This window comes from Stegodyphus dumicola, chromosome X2, assembly GCF_044657685.1.
Source record: "Stegodyphus dumicola isolate Sdum_Otavi_A_Nest chromosome X2, ASM4465768v1".
Classification (NCBI taxonomy): Eukaryota; Metazoa; Arthropoda; class Arachnida; order Araneae; family Eresidae; genus Stegodyphus; species Stegodyphus dumicola.
In genome coordinates, this window is record NC_140781.1 from 156,636,745 (window position 1) to 156,662,553 (window position 25,809).

Genomic DNA, 25,809 nt, shown 5'->3' on the forward strand with positions numbered 1-25,809 from the left:
TCTCTGATTAGCTGCACGCCCGGTTTCAAATGCGGTAGAACTATACTGCTTTTTGGGAATTTTCGAATATATAGTTTATACAGCCATCAGATTTTTTTTAGCAGGAGATGTAAGAAATGTTCTGTGTCTTCTCGGGGACTCGAACCCTGGACCTTTCGGGTAAGCGTCGAGGATGCTTCCAATTACACCACGAAGGGATGCGGAAAGGAGTGAGAAAATACCTTCAGCCAAATGCACGTGTTTGAGTAACCACGTTTGTGTTTGAGTAAATGTAGAGTTACATGCTTTCGATTTCTTTCCCTCATAAAATTTTATGTATCCTATAAAATGCTTCATTTTATGCGTATTTATGAACAGAATAGTGTCTGTGATGTGACAAGGAAATGTTTTTCGCCTGTTCACAAAGTCATCAGAACGTTTGCGACTTTTCATGGTGGAGCGGATTGTCAAAAAGTACCAAAATATTTTTGTGTTGCTGTTGCTGATGCTCACTTATCTGACATATAGTCAGCCCAAGCCTACAAAATTCGTCGTGGCAAGGAGCAAAAAATTACGCCTGCAGTTGGTAACAGCCTTGAGAACTTTACAGGAGACAGAGCGATTTAGTTCAGTTCCGCCCCAGTTTTGATGGAGAGCACCCCCGGGGCGGCGGGTCCGAGGGTATCCCAACCCTTTTCCTCCACCCTCAACCTCTCGTGAGGATTTTCAGCTCGCCGCATATTTAGAGGGTTTCCATTTCGCTCGCACACTATATATTTACAAACATCCATGCCTTCTCCGGGATTCGAACTCGTGCCCTTCGACACGGCCATCAGCGACTCTAACCACTATACCGGCTGGGCGAAAAACACTTTTGTTCCTGAATGAAAGAAACTTGTGTCTGATAGCATTCGATAGAATTTCGTTCAAAACTCACGACGAAATGTTTAATTTGTTGAGTAATTTTTAAAAAGATGCTCGATCTATCTTTCGAAGGCAATCAAGCCCGTCAGCGGCAAGCCTTAAAGTCGCTGAATATGGGTAGTTTGGTCCGGACTTCGAATCCTGGCTGGTTACATAGGCTTTTTCAGGGGTTTTCCCATGTTCATCGCTCGTATACCCATGGGGTAGAAAATCCTGCACGAAGGTATCCCTCCCCTTAGGCAGATAGTCCTCGAGTGCTTTGCCATAATTAAATAAACCAAACTAAAACCGAAGGTAATCAATCCGTAATTGCTAACAGCTGAGTGGATTTAAAAGCAGTAAACGCATTTCAAATAATTTGTTTTTAATTTTTGATAATCTGTTTAATTGATACAGGCATTGTTTCTGTAATTGCTAAAGCATATTCTTAATGATATATAATTTTACACCCGAAGCAGAATTGCTTGGATTTTCATTCTATATTCAGGATTAGAACTGCTTAGGACGGAAATAATACGTAGCTTTAATTATGTCACATTTTTCTAATGCATGAGATAAATAGTGTTGTTTACATTATTCCATACTATTTACTTTGTTTTTTAATTGTTTTGAATTCTTATAAAAATTTATAATATTTATACCTGAAAAAAATAACAATCTGTTATATAGTTAGCTCTACAGTCATTAGGGTAGGGGAAGTTTACTTATTTCGTACACTAGAAACATTTCCTTGATTAATAAATATAGGATAATTTTTGAGTATTTTATTGCAAACTAATTATGAGAAACTATAAATAATACAGCATGTCCTTAGAATTTCTACACAGATTAAGGACTCGAGGCTTGGAGAAGGTAGCTGTTGAGCCTAAGGTTGCTTCCCAAAATCTGATAACAAATGTAAAAAATAATAGAAAGCGGAACTTTAATTTCTTTCATTTTGTTATTAAGTAAAGATTAATTATTAATTACTAAAGATAAAGTTAATTAACTAAATACATGTTCAAGTAACATCAAATTGTTTTTTTCTCTGAACGTTTCGCTTTCTTCATGTTCTCTCAAAAAGGCCGACAACGAGATTAGGACTTTTAACGTACAGGAATTCCCTTCCAATTCAGAAGTCCTATTTTTCTGTTTATGCCATAAACATTCTAATTTCACCTTTCTTACTCATTTTTTCGTAGAATAGTTTTTTTCGGCTTTCCCATGTGGCAAAGAATCTTTTTTTCCCAGACCAGATACGTGTTACGGTATCCTTTTCTTCTCTTTTTCCCTCGCGAATGAAGCTCCGCAGCTCCGTGATGAGTGATGTATTGAAATCATTTTTACGTAGGTATTGTAGACATCGGACGTTTCACGATAGGTTTGGCTCATCGTACGCAATCTGCACATTTTGCGCTGGTAAGTTCTATAAACTGATCCTGTATTTTTTGGATCTAAAAAAATCTTGTACATTTTGCTTGTTTTTATTAATTCAAACAGTACGTTTAGTTTTCAGTTTTACATGTAAAATATATGATTTGCAGTTAGGCTTTCTCATGATCCTTTCTAAATGTGCTTCTTTATATAAATGCCCGATTTTAAAGAAATCCAAGTCTAATAGACCTATAAACTACTTTATTCAATGCGTTTTTAGCTGCATAATAATTAAAAGCAGACGAATGATTTAAATTACTTATAGATCCTGATATTTAGAACTACTTCCTCGGTATGTTACAATTCTGTAATTTTTTGCATCTGTTGTTCTTTATTGTTCGTTAATAAGTTTAAAGAACAATAACAAACTTGAAATATTAATTGTCTGACTACTTTTGCTTAATCTCAAGAAATGAACTATTAATCTCTCTTTAGACAATTACAAAAGTGAAGCATAAAAAACAAAAGGTAATATGAAATGGTATCGAAAATGCTCTTAATCATTAGAGCTGAAATAATTATATTTCCGTTATTTGTGTACTTTTCTAAATCCGTGTATAGCACGGAATATTTCTATTCAAAATCCATTACTCAAAATTATATTCATTTTTCTTGTGAACTTTTATTTCGTGAAAGCTGCAAGTAATGTTATAAGGTATTTCACCCGCCTTCTTGGTATGCCTTCGTGGTGTGGTGGTCTGCACACTGGGCGCGTATTCCAGAGGTCCTCGGTTCGATTACCGGCGACGGCGTTGCAAAGTTTTCATTTCTCCTGCTTCCAAAAAGTACCTAATGTCTCTACAATGTTTTAGGGATTATATCAGGCATGGCCAAATTGCGGCTCGGGTCTTAACAAACAGCAGTCTTATTTCTGAACTATAATTCAGAATGGACTATGATTGAGTTATTTAAAACTTACGTCAGAAGGAAAAAAAAACGTGTATCTCGTTGCCTTAGTACCTCCAATAAAACGCGCGCCTGTTGATCAGCTTAGTTAAAGATTTAGAGTTATCCCGTTTTTCCCTATGGTGGTCTTCAGTCAATTGTGTAAAAAGAAACCTATTCCTTTTTATAAGCTTTTTTTAGTTCGCTCATGATGTTTATCGCTATGGTCGAAAGTTTGTCATCGATTTTTAACCTACTTCCTGATCAGCTATTGAGCTCAAATGTTGTATACACACTGTTTGTAGATGATAATGCAACGTGTTGAAGAGAGTGTTTCAAAATTCGATCTAGATTTTTTTAAATTTAATGTCAAAACAATTTTTCTCGCATATCTTCTTTTAACAAACAAACCAAAAAACTCAGAAACTTCTTATTTGTATTGTTAGGTAGATGAAAAAAAATCTTTTTAATGAAACTTGTATCACATTTTTAACGTCATTTCTAAATTTTTGGCGAATTTGCGAGTATTTCTCGATTTCTTTTCGACTTTTTCACGTTTATGATTTTAAAACTTCAGCATCTAAAGAAGAATGATAAAAAAAATATTAATTTAAGGATTGTCCACAGGCTTTAAAAGAATATGCTACAATGTGAAACAGAAAAGAGATTTCGCATGTTCCTTCAGTATTGGTGGGAGTTTCAAAGTTATGATGATACTGCTCGTAATTAAGTCTACTGTGTCTTTTTTAATTTTTCTGCTTTCATATGTTTGCATATATTTTTCTCAGCACTTCATTTTAAATTTAAATCACATTAAAAATTTTTAATGTCATTTAAATTTAAATTTATAAGTTCATTTTAAATTTTAACTCAAATTAATATTACGAGTTGATTTTTCTTAATGTTATTGTGATACGTAATATAATATTCTTTTATGGGCCATTAAAATTCTGATATCAAAAAAATTTATCTGTTATAAAAATTTGATATTTTATAAGGTTGAGAAAGAAAATCTTCACCATCTTTTAAATTAAGAATAATAAAAAAAAATATTCAATAGGCCACTTCCTAGAATATTTTAAAAGCTAGTCGCCTCTTTATAAGCTTTTATTTAACTGGCTCATGCTATTTGTCACTAAGGTCAAAACTTTGCCATTTTACACACCCATTCATTGTGGATTATAATAGAACGTTGTGAAGAAATTCTTTCAAAATTTAACTTAGACTTGTTTTTTTATTTAATGTTGAAACGATTTTTTGGCATATCTTCGTTTGATTAACAAACTAAAATTTTTATAATTTTATTGTTTGCACCATCGGATGAAACGATAAATATATTTTAAATGTAGTTTATATGATATTTAACTTGATTTCTGATTATTTGGCATATTGCTGTAATTTTTACCTTATTTAATGTAAAAGAATTGTTAGAAGAAAAACAGTGATTATTCGTTGTTGAAAAGGACTTTTAAATTTAATAATTTTATTGATAATCCATCCTTGAGGTTAAAAAGAATAAAATGCAAAAATTAAAAAACTTTTTTTTATGAAATAAACTTTTATTTAACCTTCCAGCACGCGCTTGGGAATTTTACATGAGCACGCGCGCGTCGTATTTTTTACGACATCTGTTATTCTACCGTTTTTGACACGAAAAATGACAGAAATGAGTGAATATTGATAATAAATTTGTTAAAACATAAAATATTAACCTTATTACTGCAAAATACAAATTATGTCACATTTAAATGATAGTAAATTATTTTTAAACGGGTTTCAGGAAAACAAAGGCTTTGTTTTCAAACGAAAACAATTCTTTAAATCATATTGGTGATTCTACCCACATAACTGCAGAATACGAAGTTTATCAATTGTGTTATTGATATGCAGGCAATTAAGTGAATAAAATAGGTGTATTTAATTATGACAAAGCACACTAGGGCTATCTGCCTAAGGGGAGGGATGCCTCCGAGGAGGACTTTCTAAGGGAAACTGGCTTGTATACACGTTACACATGGGAAAACCACGAAAACACCCATGCAGCCAGCCCGTTCGCGGGATTCGAACCTCGGATCGAACTACCAGTGTTCAGCGACTTTATCGCTCGACCGCTGGTGGGCGTGAATAAAATTAGAGATTTTGTTTTACATTAAAGAAATATTAACTAAGTTTTATGTATCAGGTTTAAGTCTTATTTAAGCAATATTTAAGATTTAATGTGCATATTATCATATGAAAAGTTTTGTAAACTTTGTAATGTGACTATGTAACATAATTTCGAATACATTTCTGCTTCTAGCCACCAGAGCTTTAAACTTTTACTCGAATTACTAAAAACTCGAAAACATTATTTATTAATTTTCATCTGTGTCAGCATATGATGTCGGTAAAGTTTCATAATCTCTTGTACTGATACAGATGAAAATCGCTATTCGGCGAATCTTATGAAAATTTGCTGTGTGTCTTCACCTTTCCTTCATCCTAGAGTGCAACTAATCCTAATCTTAATCCATCATTGTTCTCCTTCCATTTCTTCATTATTTCTTCATTATCAATAGAAAGAGATCATTTCTTCATTATCAATAGAAAGAGAGAGAAAGAGTAATGAAAAGGAAATTATTTACATTCATTGAAGCCTACATGTCCTTTTGTCAGTTACATAGCGGTGAAAATATCGCGGACGAAAACGTTGCGAAGAAAATAACGCAAGGGAGAAAGCGTATTCGCATAGAAAATTGTCGGAGAAAAGAAAGCAAAAAGAAATCATCGAATTTCTAAAATACAGTGGTGTAAAAACTTCGCGCGTTTAAAACCTCATCCTACAAAATATTATGATAAAAAATAAAGCGCTTACAAAACCTTTTGTGATGATCGCAGATGAGTTTTATGACTGTAGAAATTTTTTGAGTGAATTTTCGTGTATTAATTTCTAAGAACAGGAAGAAGAAAGTAATATTTTTACTTCTATATTTCATATTTTTGTATTAACTGGTAAATTTTTACTGAAATAGCAAAAAGAGAACTTAAGCTTTCAAAATCTGTAAATTAGTAAAGATTAGAGATAACTAGAGCATTTAACAGAACTTTATATTTATGTATCGTTTCCATCTTTTTTATGCTATATTCTCAAGTTACCTCCTCTTCCCCTGGGCCTACCAGCGGCCGAGCGGTAACGTCGCTGAACACTGGTAGTTCGGTCCAAGGTTCGAATCCCGCGCACGGGCTGGCTGCATGGGCGTTTTCCCCATGTGTAACGTGTATACGAGCCAGCTTTCCTTAGAAAGTCCTCCACGAAGGCATCCCTTCCTTAAGGCAGATAGCCCTCGAGTGCTTTGCTGTAATCTAATAAAACCAAACCAAACCTCCTCTTCCCTTAGCAGGTACTTCTCTAGAATATTTCCCAACCGAAGCGATGATTCCCCTATTTGCTCACAAGTTTCAGATTGCAGTATTTAAACCCCCTTCTCCTCAAAAAAATAGTGCAGTTACAAGCTTCCACTCATTACATGAGATTAGAACTTGTTCAGTGCTTAATTTCTAAAATTAGAAGTTCCGGAACCCGAGGAAGGCTGTCAAGGAAAGTGAACAGAAATAAATAAATTTAATAACAAACATTAAATAAAATGTAACGAGAAAAATAAAAAATTAATAAATTCAGTTAAATTAATGAAAAATAGTTAAGTAATGGATTAAAATATCGGATGTCCTTTTATTTGGGACTCCGGCTGGAATCATAATTTTATTCAAATACTGAAGCCGGGTTCTAGAGTTGATCTTAAGCTTTGACTTCGGTCCATCAGTGTGAAAACTGCTTGTGTTGACCATGACGCAATCTGAGCATTGTTATCACTATGCTTTGATAAATGGAAAATAATGGCAGTTTATCTAAAACCAAGATGCGTTTTCGGACTGAAAATATTAAATACGAATCGGAAAATTTCATTTGAACTTTAATGAACCGTTTCGCAACTGACGAAAGTTTAAAAAATAGAAATTATTAGTGATTAATTATTTAGGGCTATATTAAGTCAATCTACGATTTGCTGCCCATTTAGTTTAAATAAATTATGGTCTTTGAACGTAGAATTTCACAAGTAATAAATAAATAAAAATAAATATATAATAATTAAGTACATCTTAATTTTCTTTAAAATGCCTTAAAGCAGAAAAAAAACGTAAAATTAATTGATGAAATGAAGCTGAAGGAAGTAAATCCGGTTTGTTGCGAATCATTACTTGCTAATTTTACATCTATGAAAGGAGTTACTTCTAAAATAGAATAGATACTCTGAAAAAAAAAATCGGAAAAAATAAATGCTTATTATAAACAGTAGAAATTCAGAAGACAAAGATGCATCTTGCAACTCATAGTTTTCGATTTCGAGCACTTTATCATACGTCATGATGACCATGAGCTCTGATTGGTCGTTAGTGTAAACGTCATCTTGGTCCAACCATTCAAGGTGGGGAGAAACGTAATGGGTTGCCGGGAAAGTAATAAGAATCCCGGCTCTAAGCGGCGTGATTCAGTTTTGTCTTAATCATTCGAAAAGCGATTATCATACGGAACTGCTTATTGTGCCATTGCAGAATTTTTAACGAGGTTAAAATTAGTTGCAGAAAAAAAATGGTTGAAGAAAAGGGGGGAGGTCTGAAGTCACTTCCATGGAAAGAACTTCCAAGTGTTGCAAAGGTAAGCATTTTTAAGCACTGAATTCGTATTTTATTCATCTTTCCTCGAAAAATGAATCTTTTATAACCTATATTTATAACACGATAAGACAAATGAATTTTTCATACAATTAAGTGGTTATATTTTCGTATCATTTTGCAAGAATTCAGAGCTAAAATTAATGAGTAACACGAGCTATGGTTTTCTTTTACTCTACCCGAGTGTTCCGCTAGAATTTCAGTTGCTCCACGCATTTCCTCCAAGTTAATAATTTGGGCTTGTAATTAACCAAACATTATGTCTTTTCAATAAGTGTTAAGCTTTGGAATAGTTCAAGATTATTGTATTTTGTAAGAAATTTGAGCAATATTGCATTTGTTTTGCATAATCCCGGGGCTTACGGAATGACAGTCAGATGCAATAACCACTATCCCGCTTGAGCGGCAATACTGAATTCTTTCAAATGACAGTTTCAATGAAGGTTCCAATTGATTACTAAAGACAATTATTCTGTTCATTGCTACATATCTGAGCTTGCTTTCTTTGTCATAAATTCTCCTTAGGCGACGAAGCTGAAATGAAATTTTGCTTATGCGTTTTCAAAATTTCCCACTGAGTTACAAAGTACTATTTATGGACGTTAGGAACGTTTACAGTTTAGAAACGTCATTTTTTGCCACCTTAGCGTCTTGTTATATTATAATGTGCTATACTACTAGGAAATCTTCATTCACGTGGCCAAGCGAGTCTTCCTATTTATTCCTCGATGTATAAGAACTTTCATTTACCATCACTTCTCAAATATACTCTCATTCCACGTTCCATAATATCTTTAAATTTTCTTTTATATAAATAATTATTATTTAAGTGACGGAGATACTTTAAAGCGTTAGAAGTACGTCATAATAATTTATATCTGTATTTTTAATGAGTTTTAGCTGATTTAATTCATTACGCTTTATCTAATTCATTTATAATATATTCAACTGGTAATTTTATAAACATTTTCACTATTACCGTAATTTATAAAAGAAATTTCCAGTTTTATATATAATACATGCTCTTAAACAGAATGAAAGTTTACCCCGCACCTCTCAATAATGTTAGTTTTTTTAGTTAAGCTTACCATAACGTTTTTGGGTTAAATTCAGTTTGCCTTAATCTAAACACTAGTCTAACCTTTTATCGAATGAAACTCTAAGTGAATATAATTATGTAAACCTTGAGAAGGATTTATCTAAATTTCAATTAAAAGTTACAGAACTAAAACAATTAATAAAACTTAATTCCGCTTCTTAAGGGATAGACAATGATTCAAAGCACTTTCAAATCAAAAGTTAATTTTTTCATATCTACAAACTTAATTTACCGTCAGAACAAACTCACCAGTTTTTTCCAGCAGCTCTAAAGGCAGACAATAACAAAAAGTATTTTCACTACAGCGGACCGAGGCTGTCAGTTCTCTTTCCTGGGCAGATTCTTGCTCATATTTAAAAGGCTCACTTCTTTTATGTATTTTGGCGGAGTGGATGAAATAGCAGAAGTGCAAAAACTTTTAAACTTGAGAAATAACATGATAATTAAAGTAAACCTTACAATGTTAAGCAGTTTGCAATGCTTTCGAGAAGAGCTGGATAAGCAGAGTAATACCAGGTAAGCTGTTTTAATTTTCTAAACTTAAGCAGTTAAATCCTGGCAAATTCTCACATGTAATACGTATTCCTCTGGTGGTTTTGTTCACACTAATATATAAATATTTTTCCACATATTTCTGGTGTTTTTGGTTATTTATTTCTTAACAATCATGCTAAAGGTATTTTGTAGCAAGGATAACTGTGAGTAGAGTACATGTAAATGTCAGATTGTCAGATTTCAATAAGGAAAATGTCTCATGTATAGCGTCAACATAACAACACCTGTTTATGTACATCGTTTCAGATAACAATTATGAGATCTCGATCAAAATTTATTTATCGGGTGACAATAAGTAAGTTTATTCTAGCAATTTCCTGAAAAGTTTCTAGACAAATTTAAACCTACCCTAGGAAAATAAACTGATAAATAATCTATGGATCTTATATTAAATCATTACAAGAATCCATATAAACTTTATATATATTCTTCTCTGACATTTGGTTTTATAATAATATTGAATAAATGAAATAAATAAAATTTATACAGTGAACGAATACGGGTTTAACCATTTGTATATTCCCTAACTTTATAATTCGTTACTTATATATAATATGCTATTGTTAATTAAATTTTAATGCAGTTAAATTATCTTTTGATCGGTCAATATAGATATATAAATATGAATTTTCATATAGCATTCATTCATTCACAATAAAAATCTAATATAGTATTTTTAAGAGATTAAATACAAGGTATAAATGAAAAAGCAAATATACTAATTTATGACATTATGTTAAATTTAATCTTTCACGCTTGCTCAAAATTAAAATAAAGAGGTTAATTTAATACAAAAATGCTAAAATTAAAAAATAGTAATAATTCTTATAATTTTATAATATAATATAAATTTTGTAGAACATCTGCATTTGGCTTTCAACTCTTCTTTTACATTAACCATCGTATTTCATGACATGAAATATAAAAACCACACATATCATATCTATATAATAAAAAAGAGTTATAGCAACTGACACGATTACATCTGACGAATTTAAAGCAATACTTTAATCAATTTCTGACAGTTTAAGTGACATTATATGCAGATACAATAAAATAATGAAAACTAACTGCAATCTCATCAGACTCACTGATATATATTCGCAGTTATGCCTCATAGAAGACCCAGAATTTTATCTGGAGCACAGACTGTTAGGAAGTCATTTAATATTCATGTCGAGGTCACCAAATACTCCGCCCATCACATTCAATTAGAAAATCGCTTCTAAAAGCGGGATGTATTGTAAAAGTATTCTAAGTGATGCGAAGGAAGGTAACAAAAACTTATATTATGAGCAACAAATTTTACAGATTAATACCAACTAATCTCATTTTTCTTTAGAAATATTGCCTGAAACACTAACATTAGCCTCTAAAACTTCTGTACTTAAAAGCAGTACGTAATTTAAGTTTTTAGGTACTCAGAAAATATCTAAAACATCTGAACTTAAGTGAACTTACAAAGGTATCTTAACACAATTTTCACAGAAACCAATAAAATCACAGATTCTTAATTTAAAAAAGAAAAAGTAATTTTTTTCATTGTAATTATAGTCAATAGACTGAATTGTAGCTTTCCTGTATGGTTCTGCTTTTGAATTATCATTGCCACAGGATGAAATTATTCCTAATCTGGGGGGGGGAAGGCCATGTAGTGAATTTTATAATGTTTTTGCATTCATTCTCTACTGCTTCTCCTGAAACAGATTTTATTATCAGCTTTTGATGGGCGTGAAGTAATAAACCAACATTTTCAGTATAACTAATGTTCAGATCTCCAGACATACTCAGGGCCTTTTTATTTATAACAGCAGTCTAAATCATCTGCCTCAACGTCACTGGCAATGTAAAATGACGCTGCTGGACAACACACAACAACGTCCGTATTTTGCGCTGCGCGCATTATCTTAATTAATTGTTTGAAAGCGCTTGAAATTCTAGAGGTATTTGCAGCTTCAAATTTCAAAATTTTGCGTGACTGACTTTCTTAAAAAAAAAAAAAAAAAAAAGAGCCGTGATTTTATGTTCGTTTGCTGATAGCGTTATTTTACGTTGAAAATTCATAAGCATATTTTTTAAATATTTACCAACTCTACAATCTCTCTGTATTTTAAAACTTATGTTCCTTTATAAAGTATTTCTTCCGCCTTCTTAGCGTGCCTTCGCGGTGTGGTGGTCTGCATGCTGGGTGCGTATTCCAGAGGTCTGCGGTTCGATTCCCGGCGAAGACGTTGCTCATTTTTCATCTTGCCTGCTTCCAAAAATACCTAATGTCTCTACTCCTTTAACAAAAATTTAGTGCTATTTGTGTAACGCAGATTCTTCAGACAAAATCTTTAGATTAAAAATTGTCCAACTCTTAAATTTAGTAGTATGCAAAATATATTTTAAAGTTACATTAACACTCTAATTTAATAACTTAAACATTACGCTTCAAATAACTGTCTATAAAGTAGTTTCATCAGTTTAAAATAATTTTATTGTATTTAGAAATCTATCCAAAATAAATGCCTTCCTCTCCTGTGAAAAAAAGGTTTACCCGAAGCGTGAAAACATTTCCTTTGTTTAAATAAAAATATTCCGTAATGAAATAACTTGCACTGTTTACGATTCCCCTTACGTTCTTTGTTTAAATTTCAGTTAAGAGTAAATTTCAAAATTATAGATATAGAACTTTTAAGAAACTGTTAGTGTTTAAGCATGTTTTTAAAATAATGTAACAAACAAAATTAACTGCATTCTCCTTATTCCTCTTCCAAAGAAAAAGAGCTAGCTGAAATTTAAACAGATAAGGTAAGCGAAATCAAATTGATTCCGGAAAACATCTCAATATTTTTATACTATTACTCAACTACATATGACGTGAAAAAAATTTTCATAACTTTTATCCGATCAGTTTGTACAAGTGGTGAAAGAAAATTACGGAAATGCAAGTAAATTTCATAAGCGTATTCCTATTTAACAAGTAAGAAAAATTCAATAACGTATTTCCAGATGGTTATAGAGTATGAAATACTGATAACAGTAAACGGCATTAGATTTCAAAAACAGGACATGTTTACTCCACTTCTACGTGTTGACACAGTTTTGAACAATTTTTGAGAAGAAGATCAAGTGAAAATAACGCAAACAAAATATATACATAATTCCCCAGTATTTACATCCCATTTCCTCTCAAAATGTCGCTATTAGCATGGACTATTTATACAGAGCTAGTATTAGCTCTTAATGTTAATCTTATTCGTAATTAGTTTTGAAAATTTTCAAATTTAAGAAAGACTGCCCAAAATATTTCATTAGCATTTGCAAGAGCTTTATATTAAGTTCTCTTTTCTTTTCTTATTGCATCTAATAATGTGTGCATTTAGCATGCCTTTATCCTTACTCATATGCCACTAAATAATAATGTGTGATTTGAAATATGCATTTAATTGCATAAAGGTGACGGACTTTTATGACAGAGCACCAATTTGAAGAAGTTCCTATAAGATCTACGCAATGTATGTACCGAGCGGTAAAGTCGCTGAACGCTGGTAGTTCGGTCCAAGGTTCGAATCCCGCGAACGTCCTGGCTGCATGGGCGTTTTCGTGGCTTTCCCCATGTGTAACGTGTATACGAGTCAGTTTCCCTTAGAAAGTCATCCACGAAGGCATCCTTTCCCTTAGGTAGATAGCCCTAGTGTGCTTTGCCATAATTAAATACACCACCACCACCACCGTATGTACCATGTATTGCGCATGCCGCTCAGACGGTTTAGTGGTTGGGGAAGCCTACTGCAGCATGGGGCACTCTAAATATATGGTGAGCCGAAAGCTCTCTCGTGTGGACTGCTGTTAGGGGAAGAGGGGTGGAGACTCTCGGACGACTCCTCAGGGTGCTCTCTTTCAAAATTAGGGTGGAAATAGATGTCCAACTTCCTTAAGGTTCTAGCAACCATTCTTCCATGAAATTCATGAACTAGACACCAACAACGTGTATTGCGTATTATATTAATGAAGGCATATATGGGATGGAGAAATCACAATCAGTCAGTGCGCCGTAAGTCTCATGCAAGGAGACTTACGGCGCACATATGGCTATGTTAGAAATGTGTTAGAAGTTGAAAGATCTGCGGAGCAACATAGTAAACAACCATGTGGAATTTCGATAATCTGGTTATTTTTAGAAGGAATTATCTTGGAATAGCATGGCTTGAATTTTTTATGTGATATTATTAGTTTTCGATGCTTGCAAAGTTCGTTGATTTTTTTTTCTGGAGTGATATTAACATTGGCCTCCAATACTTCTCTAGAGCGTCCACTGATTACAAAGGTTACATCATCAGCAAATGCAATGCACTTTGTGTGGTCTGGCCATTGATATTTTATTATCATTTTCAACTTAGTGTATGGAGGTAATACCTACTTACTTAGAGTAAATGATAGGTGGTCCCTTCAATTCTACATATCATAATAAACAACCAACCATACCCAATATTTTAGTCACTGCTTGGAGCAAAGCAATGAGAAAATTAAATCGTCGAGGGAATTTTTCCTGCCTTGAAGATTATGCAACATGATATTTTTTGTTCACTTTTGGTATAGATTAGTAATCCTACGGGTTAATACTGTAAATTTAAAGCTAAATAGTAAATCGATAATAAACTATAGATGCGACAATTCTCCGGAATTTTTTAAATACTCTGTTTAAATTATGTTTCCATTTGATTGTTAAATTACACGGGAGTTAGAACCACCAGCACAACGTGCAGTTGGAAATCAGTCCACTTGTAATATTTGTCTACTACCTAAGCTTAAGTACTGGCAACTTGCTGTTGATCCGTATGATAAATTAACACAGATTTTGTATGCTACACAGTTACAATACAGTGAAGAAAATTTTAAGAGAGAAAATCTTGAGAAAAAGGTTCATATTACTATTATTAGAAATCAGAAATGCAGAGTAAAGTTATATTTTCTTTTACCTTGCAAGTATTATAATTATTTATGAACTGGTAATAAAATAACTCCAATAGGAATAATTTATAGTAACAAAGTATTAATCCAATAGAATCAATTATTTCACAGTAGCTTAGCCTATACAATAACGAATCATAACAATCGTCATAAAAAATTTATGTCATACACCATTTTATTTATTTTCTAACAGAATCTAGAGAATATAGTTAGAGTCAAAAAATAAACAATACATATAAAGCAATTTTTTTTAATGGCACGACTTTTTTCTGCTCATTAGGAATCGCGAGACATCATATGGATGGTGCACTGTATTGACCAGAATACAGAGGATCAGCGTGTTCCTGAGTTTTTAAACGGGTATTTTAAGCAGGTTTTTCACCTTACCACATACTTAACAACAGGATATGACTGCGAATCATTACAGCAACTCAGTATGATGTCGGAATTAATCTTATACAGATATGATTTATCTTTTAGCTTCTTTATAATTCTTTCACAGCGCCACGTGAAGTATGCAAATGTTTGCTTGCTTAATTCTCGGAAATTTTTAATTTCTTCTATAGGTTTTTATTTTTCGCGGACCACACAAAGATAAGAAATTCATGTGTGCGCCCCCCCCCCACAGGTCGCAGTATTCGAGCTATTACGAGGTGTGAGACGACAGGATCTTACATTCCAGAAGTCATAATTCGTTCAGTTATAGCTGCACCTGAAATTATAAGAATTCACGACCAATGTCAAGGGACATTAGCGATCTGCACTGTGTCTGTTACCAGAGCCTCTCGATTTCCGGGAGTCTGACGGACCAGTGATCCCATTGCTCCTCTGATATCGTTATAAAACGAATCAGAGGGCGTGAAATACAACCGAAAATTTAAGAGGACATCGCTAATTCAGTTTGAAAACTGTTTTAGACAAGGCAGGAACTCGGAATGCTCTTAAACTCACGACTAGAGAGACAATTGCCGCTAGCAAGAAAGACACACAATACGGACAATAACTGAAAATAATCGTTTTATGCCTTCAATGTTGTTATGTATTGTAATAATAACCTCGTATTTATATAAAATATATTTTAGTTCTATATGCAGTAAGTAATATGCAACCTTAAGAAATGCGATCAACACCAACTGCCACGTGGAATCGCACCATCAAAGTAGCGTACCGCCATAGCCCCAAATTTATTTTAGGATCACTGGATAAAATATATGAGGATTTCAGGAGGAGATAGTCTAAGAGGAAGAATGCCTTCGGCGAAGGACTTGCTGAGGGAAAATAGCTTTTATTCATGTTACACATAGAAGAAACGACCACGCAACCAATACCTTCTCCGGCTCTGAATGAGAGTCAACTACCTGTGCTCAGTTGTCTTATCCACTCGACAACAGGTGGGCTATTTTGCGATAGTAAATAATTCACTGCTATTTACAAATATTTTAGACATTCGCGATATACCCAAATTATTTAAATGTTTCTATTTATTTATTTTTAAAATTTTAAAATCTAAATAACTTGGCTACAAATTTTTTTCAAATTATTGTCTCCAACAAATTTCGAGCATATTTATTGAAAAACGTTACGGTATAAACGAAGCCGACCATTCATCTTGTAGTTCAAGGCTCAGTCGTATTTCTATTATTAGTTCAAGTATGGTTTAAATTCATATCTTCTTTTCTGGCAGTTTTAACACGTGAACAAATGGTTCGGAGTTTTGCTGAACAAAGTTCAAAGATCGAATATTAAAAGAAGAAAAATGATTCCTAAACATTTTCGATATTTGTCAATATTTACGTAAGAAATTACTTTTGGAACAGTTTTTTTGTTCTTCGTCAACTCCTCACTCTCTCTGTTCTTCTGCATAATGTGTTATTTTACCCTCATACGGGTTTTCTTTTATCATTTTTTTATTCTCCGAAAGTACTTCACTATTCTATAACGACTGAAGCTGATTTGTGTTCAACCGATGTAAATTTTACGTCAAAAATTAATTATTGCGCCGCGCTGTATGACAATTCTTGAGAAACCTCGCTGTTGTTTGATTGTTGTTTTATGTCTTGACTGAATTTTCATTTCGCAGTAAGGGGTTAAAAAAATAATTATATTTTAAAAGTAAGTTAGATGCAGAGGATAATTAATCACGCTGAAAGAAGTGACGTAACATTATTATTTTCTTCTACTCTGTAATTTTATGCTTGTAGTAGAAATTCTGAAATCAAAGCATTATGAATTACACATTTCTAAACTTGAGACGTAAATATATTCTTCACATTTATTGCAGAACATTTAATGTGCAATTCAATATGCTAAAAACATGTAAACAGGGGTCATTTTCTCTAAATGTAACGCCAGAAGCGTAATCTATATAATTTTTGTATACAAAATCAAAATTCTGAAAAAGTCTAAATTCATATATTATAATTTAAAAGTAATGTAATTCATGTATTCATGTACGATATTAGTTGTGCTATTTAAATATATACGGAAAAATTCATTTAAAGTCTATAGTGTTTCTGATGAAATTAAATGCTAGAATCAATCTTAATTTTGTTGATAGTAACGTATTCCTTTATTCGAAAAGCTTATAAGGTATTTCTCCCGCCTTTCTAGCATGCCTTCGGGGTGTAGTGGTTCTGCACGCTGGGCCGGTATTCCAGAGGTCCGTGGTTCGATTCCCGGCGAAGGCTTTTGCTGATTTTTCATCTTGCTTCTTCCAAAAAAATACCTAATGTCTCTACAAGCTTATTGAAAATGCTTCTAGAACAGTATTTGAAATCTAAACAATTATTACTCAGTCATATTTGAAGTAAAATTCATCAAAGTTCACTTACTTCTCTATCGCTCCTAATATTCCTGGAAGTATTAGGAAAATGCCTCTTTGTTATCTATTATAGAGTGGCCAGCATTTTACTTCTTAAATTATTTTAAAACTTTGATCCCGTAGATTCATCTTAACGAGAGTTAATCAGAGAGGAGAAATCTAGCAAATTAGGTGGTCGTGAAATGATACAGATCTATTTCCAATCAAAGAAAACCAAACTTCTTTGCTGAAAAGTCATTTAGTCAGTATACTTGTAAGGTATTTTTCTCGCCTTCTTAGCATGCCTTCGTGGTGTAGTGGTCAGTAAGCTCGACGCGTATTCGAGAGGTTCGTGGTTCGAATTCCGGCGAGGGCATTGCTCATTTTTCACCTCTGTCAGTTTAAAAAAATACCTAATGCTTCTACATACGATTTAATAATCAAAAGATACTTTTAAGTCCGTCTGTACTACAGCATGAACTAAGTTCTATCGAATGACGTCACTTCATTGATTTCTGTTATAGGCTATGCTATACATTTCTGTTATGTCTGTTTGTCTCTCTAATAGCCAAATTTAATTATTTCAAGTTTCACACCCGTGATATTAGTTTTCCGAGAGCATTTTAAATGAGGAATGTACACTGCGCAAAATAAATAAATAAATAAAAATGGGACAGTTCTAGATCTCCCGTTCTGCTGGGGCAATAACGAAATTCATATTGCGTTTTTCATGTCTCGAAAGCGCAACCTGGGATATATATTAGATTTATATATAGCATTGTTCTAACATAGGGATTTTGACACAAAATCGAACTTTTTCTGAAATGACATGCCAATTTTTTTTTTTCATATTTCCATTCTACGATTCAAATTATGCCTAAATACTAAATTTTATAAAATTTGGTGCGAAATTTGCGGAGAAATTCAAAAATTTATTCTTGGTGTATTTTTTTCAGTTTGCGACATCACTTGGTCAACGTATTAATTTATGGCAACCTATTTTCCTTTCCCTTTTTATATTGTACACAAAGGGGGAAAAGTCACATCATTTCTACTTTCAAATAATTTTAACAAAGTGTCTAAACCACATTTGATGTTTTATCGCTTTCAACAAATATGCGAAATTTCAAAACGCGCCAATATATAAATTCACTTATATATCTTCACTTATATATCACTTATAAATCTAATACATGTCTTCAGTCGCGCTTACGAGACATGAAAAACGCAATCTGGACGTAATTTAAAATCTGCAACATTTCAAATTTTCTTTTTTACTTTTTTTTCCCTACATCTACAAAAAAGAAAGAAAAGAGAAAAAAGGGAGGACAGTTCTGTATCTCCCGTTCTACTGGGCCGACTGACGAAATTTAACTTGAGTTTTTCAAGCGCGAGTTAGGATGTTATATTAGATTTATATATAGCATTGTTGTAACGTTGGTATTCTGACACAAAATTGGACGTTTTTCGAAATGAATTACCGATTGTTTTCCCTATTTCGATTCTACGATTCAAATTATGCCAAACTTCCAAATTTAATAAATATGGCCCTAGTAGTTTTTAAATGTTAAATATATGTTTGCGCCCACCAGCGGCCGAGAGGTAAAAGCCGCTGAACACTGGTAGTTTGGTCCGCGGTTCGAGTCCCGGCGAACGGGGTGGCTGCATGGGTGTTTTCGTGGTTTTCCCTATGTGTAACGTGGATACGAGCCAGTTTCCCTTAAAAAGACCTCCACGGGGCATCCCTCCCTTTCCGTGTAGTACCCAAGGGCGGAGCACGTAATAAGCAATATATATATGTGTGTGTGTGCGTGTGTGTGTTTGTGATTATGTAAATTCAGTTTGCCAATAGATGACGGTAGTGTTTGTAAAAAAAACTGCAATGTCATAATTATGTATATGTAGCATCAGTTAGTCTTTGGTGTTCGTCAATAAACGTTGCGTAGAATAACGCTGTCTGTTTATTACTTTAAATTCGATCCAGTCTGATTTACTATAGACTTTGATTTTGATCACCCTTCTTGCCAGAAATACTAGAACTGTTATCTTTATTATTTTCAATATTCTTAGTTTTCATTTACTATTTCGACATTCCTTTATTTATTAGATTTATCAAATTATTCGAGACTTGATTAATTTATTAGAGATAATTAAAGATTTATTGAGACTTACATATATTTTGTTTACTAAACAATTAGCACTTTAAATTTTCGCTGCTCAATGTTAATTGATTTTGGTGTACATTTACTAATATCTCTTTTTTATTAAACTTACTTGATTCCTTCTTTCACAGCTCGAAATAACATTCGCAGCTATTTTCTGATTTGTTTTAAAAAATTGTATTTTTTAATAATTTTTATAAATTTTTCGAAAAAAATGTTTGGATTATAACCTATCAAAATTTTCTATCATCTTAAAGAAGTTGTCTTTTTAGACATAACTGCAAAAAATTAGAGTTTTTTATTCAAAATTTCCAGAGATATGCAGGAATTTATACATTAGCGTGTTTGAAATTTGGCATATTAGTTATAAACGATAATAACGCCAAATGTGCTTTGCGCACTCTGTTAAAATTATTTGAAATTATAAACGATTGACCATTTTTTTTCCGCTCGTGCACAGTAAAAAAAAGAGAAAGGAAAATAGGTTGCTGTAAATTAAGAATTTCGCTAAGAGAATTATTCTTGGCGCAAATTGAGAAAAGTGCCCCAAAATAAAGTTTTAATTTCTCGGCAAGTTTCTCGCCAAATTTTACAAAATTCAATATTTGGATATAATTTGAGTCGTAGAATCGAAATAAGGAAAAAATAATCGGTATGTCATTTCAGAAAAGGTCCGATTTTGTTTCAGAATACCTATGTTAGAACAATGTTATATATAAATCTAATATATATCGTAAGTCGCGCTTTCGAGTCATGAAAAATGAAAATTAAATTTCGTCAAACTGACCAGGAGAACGGGAGATATAGGACTGTCCCCCCCACACTTTTTTTTTTTTTTTTTTTTTTTTTTTGCATGGCCAAAGATAAACCTAACTCAAAGCAACTGAAGTCTCCCTTGTCCGTTATAGTTTATTTTGAACGACCTTATATAATATCGCCTTATAGTTCCTGTGTTCTTGTTTTGGGTTTAGTTTATTTTGGGCTACTCTCCACTGTTAATGGAGGATAAGTAAATTAACACTGGTCTTGAATATTATTCTCTAAAAGAATTAATGACAAGAAAATTTAGTGTTAAACAATGAATTGAGAAGGAAATTTAGCATTAAATTCCATTATGATGATTACTAGAAATCCAATGTTTTTAATAAAAGTTTTAGATGCAATGTTAGCTATATAGGGACTGCATTTTAAATAACTTGACTGATTTTTCGTAGTCAGACAGCAGTTATTTTATACAGTCCCGGAATTTCCAGTCGAAAAATTATCCGATAGTTTCTCGCATTGGTGCCTATTTTGAATTCGGAAAATAAAATGAAAATGAGAGCTATATTAAACATTATTTTTGGAAATTCGTGAAATTCTTTGCTCTCGGAGCACAAAAGTTACAGTAATGTTCATTTGATTTCTTACAAACATTCTGATTTAGAATAATTTTTAAAATTATGACCTTAATGAAAACCAATGTTTAGTATGCCATCCGAATGAAATTATTTTAAAAATTACAAATGCTTTTCTTAAACATTGACACAGGAGATAAAATTTAGTTTAGCACTTTTAATGAAAATCTTAATCTTCAGACAATTTGCTCATAGTTGACTGAATAATGAAAGCTTGTAAAAGATTTAAAAAGTAGGCATTTAATAGCAAATTACCATTTAGTTACCATATGCTCTTTGCCAATCGGTGAAAAAGAAAGCTTGAAAATCTCATCTTTTTGGCTGTAAGTTTATCAATTAAAATTCGTTTAATGACTATTGACAATTCATCACGTGAGGAGGTTGAATGGAAATATAAATGACGGATTATATGTGCAATAAAGATTATCTAATTGCATCAGAATCTATTTGAATGAATTATTCTTAAAATTCCTTGATAATAATCGTGGCACTGGAAGAACAGATGAGCAAATATTTAACCTTCACGGCCAAGGCCAAGGAATGATACACAGAGTTGGTTTTTCACCAAGCTGAGAAACTTTTACGCTTGAATCAATGTAAAGTTAGCGTCAAAAGTCTTATAAGCAAGAAATGTTTTTAGATATCAAGCAAAGCTGTCAAAGATATATATATATATGCCTGTATGACTGATTCATAATTTATATATATATATAATATATATTTATTTTATTGCACTTTTGACAGACTTGATTTATAATTTTAATTAAATTAATTTTGGTGCACTTTCTTTTGAATTATTTCAAGAATTAGTAATTCTCCAGATATAACTCAGAAATATGGCCCTGTTGAAATTTCTTCGGCAACTCCTTATAAAAGACCAAGAAATTTTCATCAGTTTGCGATATTTTTGTTATATTATTTTATTGAATTATTTTGTTTCTATTTCAGGTTTATGTATCTACTTCCTGTTAGACTATTAAAACTCCTTTATGATTTAATTATTATTTCTTAATTATATATACATATTTGTCCAAGAAATTGATGAAGGGAAGAGAATGTTTCCAAAAAGGACTTTTATTGTTTATTATTCATTTTTAATGTTTTTATTTATTTTTATTTTATTCCTTTTTTTTTTTAATTTTTGCTACAATTTTTTTAACTTTCCGACCAAACATCGTGCGTAGTTCAACTTAAGTTTCACCGAAATTATGTAACAGGAGAGAAAAAAGTTAATAGCATTCGGAGGATTAAAAATAGTTATGTAAACCTTTCTTGAAGCAGGGAAACCTGTATAGTGTTATTTGTTGGGAATTTGAAGCTTTAAACTGAATCATAAAAGTCGAACACTGAAACAGCTTTCTTTCTAGATTTATTTTCATTCTCCTGTGTTATTTATTATATATAAAATTAAAGGGTCTTTGATAATTTATCGGTGATTTTGAAAATAAATAATTCGATACTGATCTGCGCACTTTATTATTTCAAATTACATTTAGTTGTGTTATTTTTCATTATTTTGAATAAATGTATTTATTGTTGAATATTTGAAATTCCATTTATTGCAGTTATTACCACCGAAAGTCATTACTATGCCACCTTCTATTCCTGATCGTATGGGGAATAGCAAGAATCTTGAACCTACTACGGATGAAAATAAAGAAAGGGGAAATTGGTCCACCGGAGCTGAATTCTTACTGTCATGTCTGAGTTACGCTGTAGGGCTTGGTAACATCTGGAGGTTCCCATACCTTTGTTACAGAAATGGGGGAGGTAAGTTTTCCTTTCACGTTTAGTACTCTACATCACTAAAATTATGTTTTAATTAATGCCAAAAAAATAATCCGTTTTATGATTTAATCTGTGTAAATTTCATACATAAATTTTTTAGCCGTAGTTTTATAAAAATAAAAACCGAAGATGAAAATCCAAAGAATATGAATAGCATTTGTGCTGTATTTCTTACCCTAAATTTGCAAATGTAAGGTAAAAGAAAATTTTCCTTTACTTCAACGAAAGGATATGGTTATACTGTGAGGAGATGAAAAGGGAAAACTTTTAAATAGACGACTTTTGAGATAATTTAATTAGCTCTAGATAAACTTTAGGATACGGTTATAGTTTGGGAAGATTGCGAGGAAGAACTCTTACATAGGCAACTTTGGAGATAATTTAGTTATCTTTGGAGGAAATTTCTGAGAATATTAGTGACAGATATACATTCTGAGAACAGATTGGACTGGATTGGATTGGATTATTAGATTTATGTAAAATGCGCTAGGGCGGTCAACCTGCAGGATACTCTCATGGAAAAAAAAGAAAGAAAGAAATCTGCTTGTATTTACGTTGCACGGGAGGAAAACCTCATGTGTAACGTAAATACAAGCAAATTGGAAGGAATAGAAGTCAAAGCAAACTGTAAGTTGTTTTGCAGGTTTAGCCTCTGGTTTGGCGGAGAATATGATCAGAGCCCTATACGAAAAATCAGAGAATTTCTGGGAAGTCCAAAAATGCTTAAGGATAAATATTCAGGGTCAGCCTTTGTTTTGATCTTATTAGATCCAAATATAGCAGGATAATCGACAGATCTTAGGCATTTTGCAGTTGAAAATGCTGACTGGGTAGATTTTCGGAATTTTCAATATGTATTGTTAATATGAAGAAGCTTCCCTTAAAGTATTCCTGACGAAAGGGTGCCTTTCCTTTGCCAGGTAGTCTTCAGTCCTTAGTCATAACTAACTGACAATCAGTCAAAGCGCGGACGAATGTCATTCGTTTATGCAAAGTACATAAACATCAGGGAGAGATTTGTAATACCATAAAAAAGATAACAAAAGAAATTAAGTTAGGTTTTAAATTAAGTTTTTTAAACTACTGTCAGTTTTTCATGACATTAATAATTAGTTCCATATATGTAATCATGATTTAATATTTTTTTTTCCACAGGAGCTTTTCTCATTCCTTATGCTATAATGTTGGTGTTTGTGGGACTTCCTTTATTTTTCCTGGAGCTTGCATTTGGACAGTACGCCAGTGAAGGACCTATCACAATCTGGAAGATTTCACCTTTATTTCAAGGTCAGTCTACGAAATTCAAGTTGAAAGGCACATTAATAAGAGTAATAATTTGGGTTTCCAAAATACAAACACTGTGGTTTTTATCTCAACAATGGAAAGCAATTAAAGACCCTTGACTTCCTTTCGTTTCATGTACCTAATATGCTCCTTCATCTTGAATTTTTAAAATCTGCATGTTTTTTCTATATAGGCAAGATCACATTGACAAAGTATTTAATAAACTCCTTATGGCTCCACGTGAAGTTTCCATATGTTATATTATATAAATGAAAACCTGATTTTATTGATATGTTTAAAAGAAACTATAAAACCATACTGTTTGAAATATATGAGAAAGAGAGAGCTAAGTATAGGGATGCATGGCAGAAAATGGATGGAAATGAAGTATCCTTGCTTTGAAAGTTGGAAGAGATTTGTTGAACTGGAAACTGAAATAAGGTTTCTTAAATGCAGTGTCATTTATGGTAGAAGGATAACCAACGTAAAGCTTCAATACTTTTCAGAATGTTGAATCCTTTTGCTAAAGTAGCAGAAGGAATGTGCAAATAAATAGCATGATGCTGTAAAAGGCCGCAATATTGTGTTTATGTACACAGCAAACCGTTTACTGAAAACAATTTGTCGAAAACTCATTTCCAAATTTCGTAGCAAACACGTACAAGAAAGGAAAAGTTTGGCTTTCTATATAAATTGTATGTTATTATCTGAATTATTCAGTGTTGAAAGAAAATCCGGTAAATCATTAATAGGTTTGTCCCATAAAACAAACATATCATCAATATACTATAAGATATTTTGGCTAATCTTTGGAATATGGTAACAGGTAGCTCGGCGACATTTTGGTAAGGCGATAAAGGTTAATTGCTAGGACTTTAGCAGTGTACATGGATAAAGTCAAGAGTGTGCGCAATGTCATTTTTGTGCAATTCTGGGATTTTTTTTAAGCAAAAATAGGTCGACGTGTACATGGATACCGTGTATGTGCAGTTCTTAAAAACGCGGCAAGCAGTGGACGATTCTGCACTTCCTCCCAATTTCGCACCTAATCTTCGTCATGATTAAGCACCTTTGTTCCATAAAAGTTCTAGCATAAGCGTAATTCGGCTAGCAGATTGATGGAAAAAAAAAAAAAAAAAAAAACTAGCAGGTTTCTGTAGCAGGGTTGTCGCCAAATTTTCTCCAAAAAATCGCCAAGTTGTGTTTATGTAGACAGCAAACCGTAATCCGAACATTAACCGATATTTTCTCCCTCCTTTCTGAGATTTGGAGAAGATTCCTTATGAGATTTAGAGCTGAATAAAATTCTCCATGCCTTCGCAGGAAATCGAACTTGAGGGTTCAGTATTAGGTCAGAATATGTTAACAACTGTACCCCAAGTATTTACAGAAAGAATGCCTTTCTACTACATCTACTTTTCTAATGTACTACATCATTATGGCAACGTATTTACGGTAATTTAATTTTATATTTTGCTTTAACACAACTTATATAATCAAAAATACTGAGAAAAATTTTGCATAAAATAAAAAGGATATATATATATTTTTTTTCCCACAGAATCTCAAAATAAAATAATTCTTTGCTTACTTTAATACACAGTTTGAACTAGATAAAGCTATGACATTAATGCCAGCCAGTGGGTATGGTGGCCAGGGAAGCTGACTGTGATGCTGAAGGGCGTGGGTTCGAATCCCGGAGAAGGCATCGTTATAATTTTCCGTCCCTTCATAGGAAAGGCGATGGTGGCCCACCTATTAGGTGCCCCCATAATAAAGAGACCACCACATCCGGACTTGTACAGATTTTAATGGACTGGGTTGGATTTGTAATTGTTCATAATCGGCCATTGGAAA

At 32.7% G+C, this 25,809-nt stretch overlaps 1 protein-coding gene across 4 annotated transcripts in view; it reads left to right on the plus strand.

Annotated features, from left to right (window-relative positions):
* The window catches only part of LOC118188811 (sodium- and chloride-dependent glycine transporter 1-like), a 121,921-nt gene that overhangs the window by 60,742 nt on the left and 35,370 nt on the right, over positions 1 to 25,809 (plus strand). For 3 of the 4 annotated variants that reach the window (XM_035359323.2, XM_035359322.2, XM_035359324.2), the window contains 2 exons: positions 22,446 to 22,650; positions 23,824 to 23,955. In XM_035359323.2, coding sequence (XP_035215214.1) covers positions 22,446 to 22,650; positions 23,824 to 23,955 — 337 coding nt within the window. Of the gene's footprint in view, positions 1 to 7,729; positions 7,895 to 22,445; positions 22,651 to 23,823; positions 23,956 to 25,809 lie in introns of those variants that run through there. The other variant, XM_035359321.2, reaches the window with a different exon arrangement.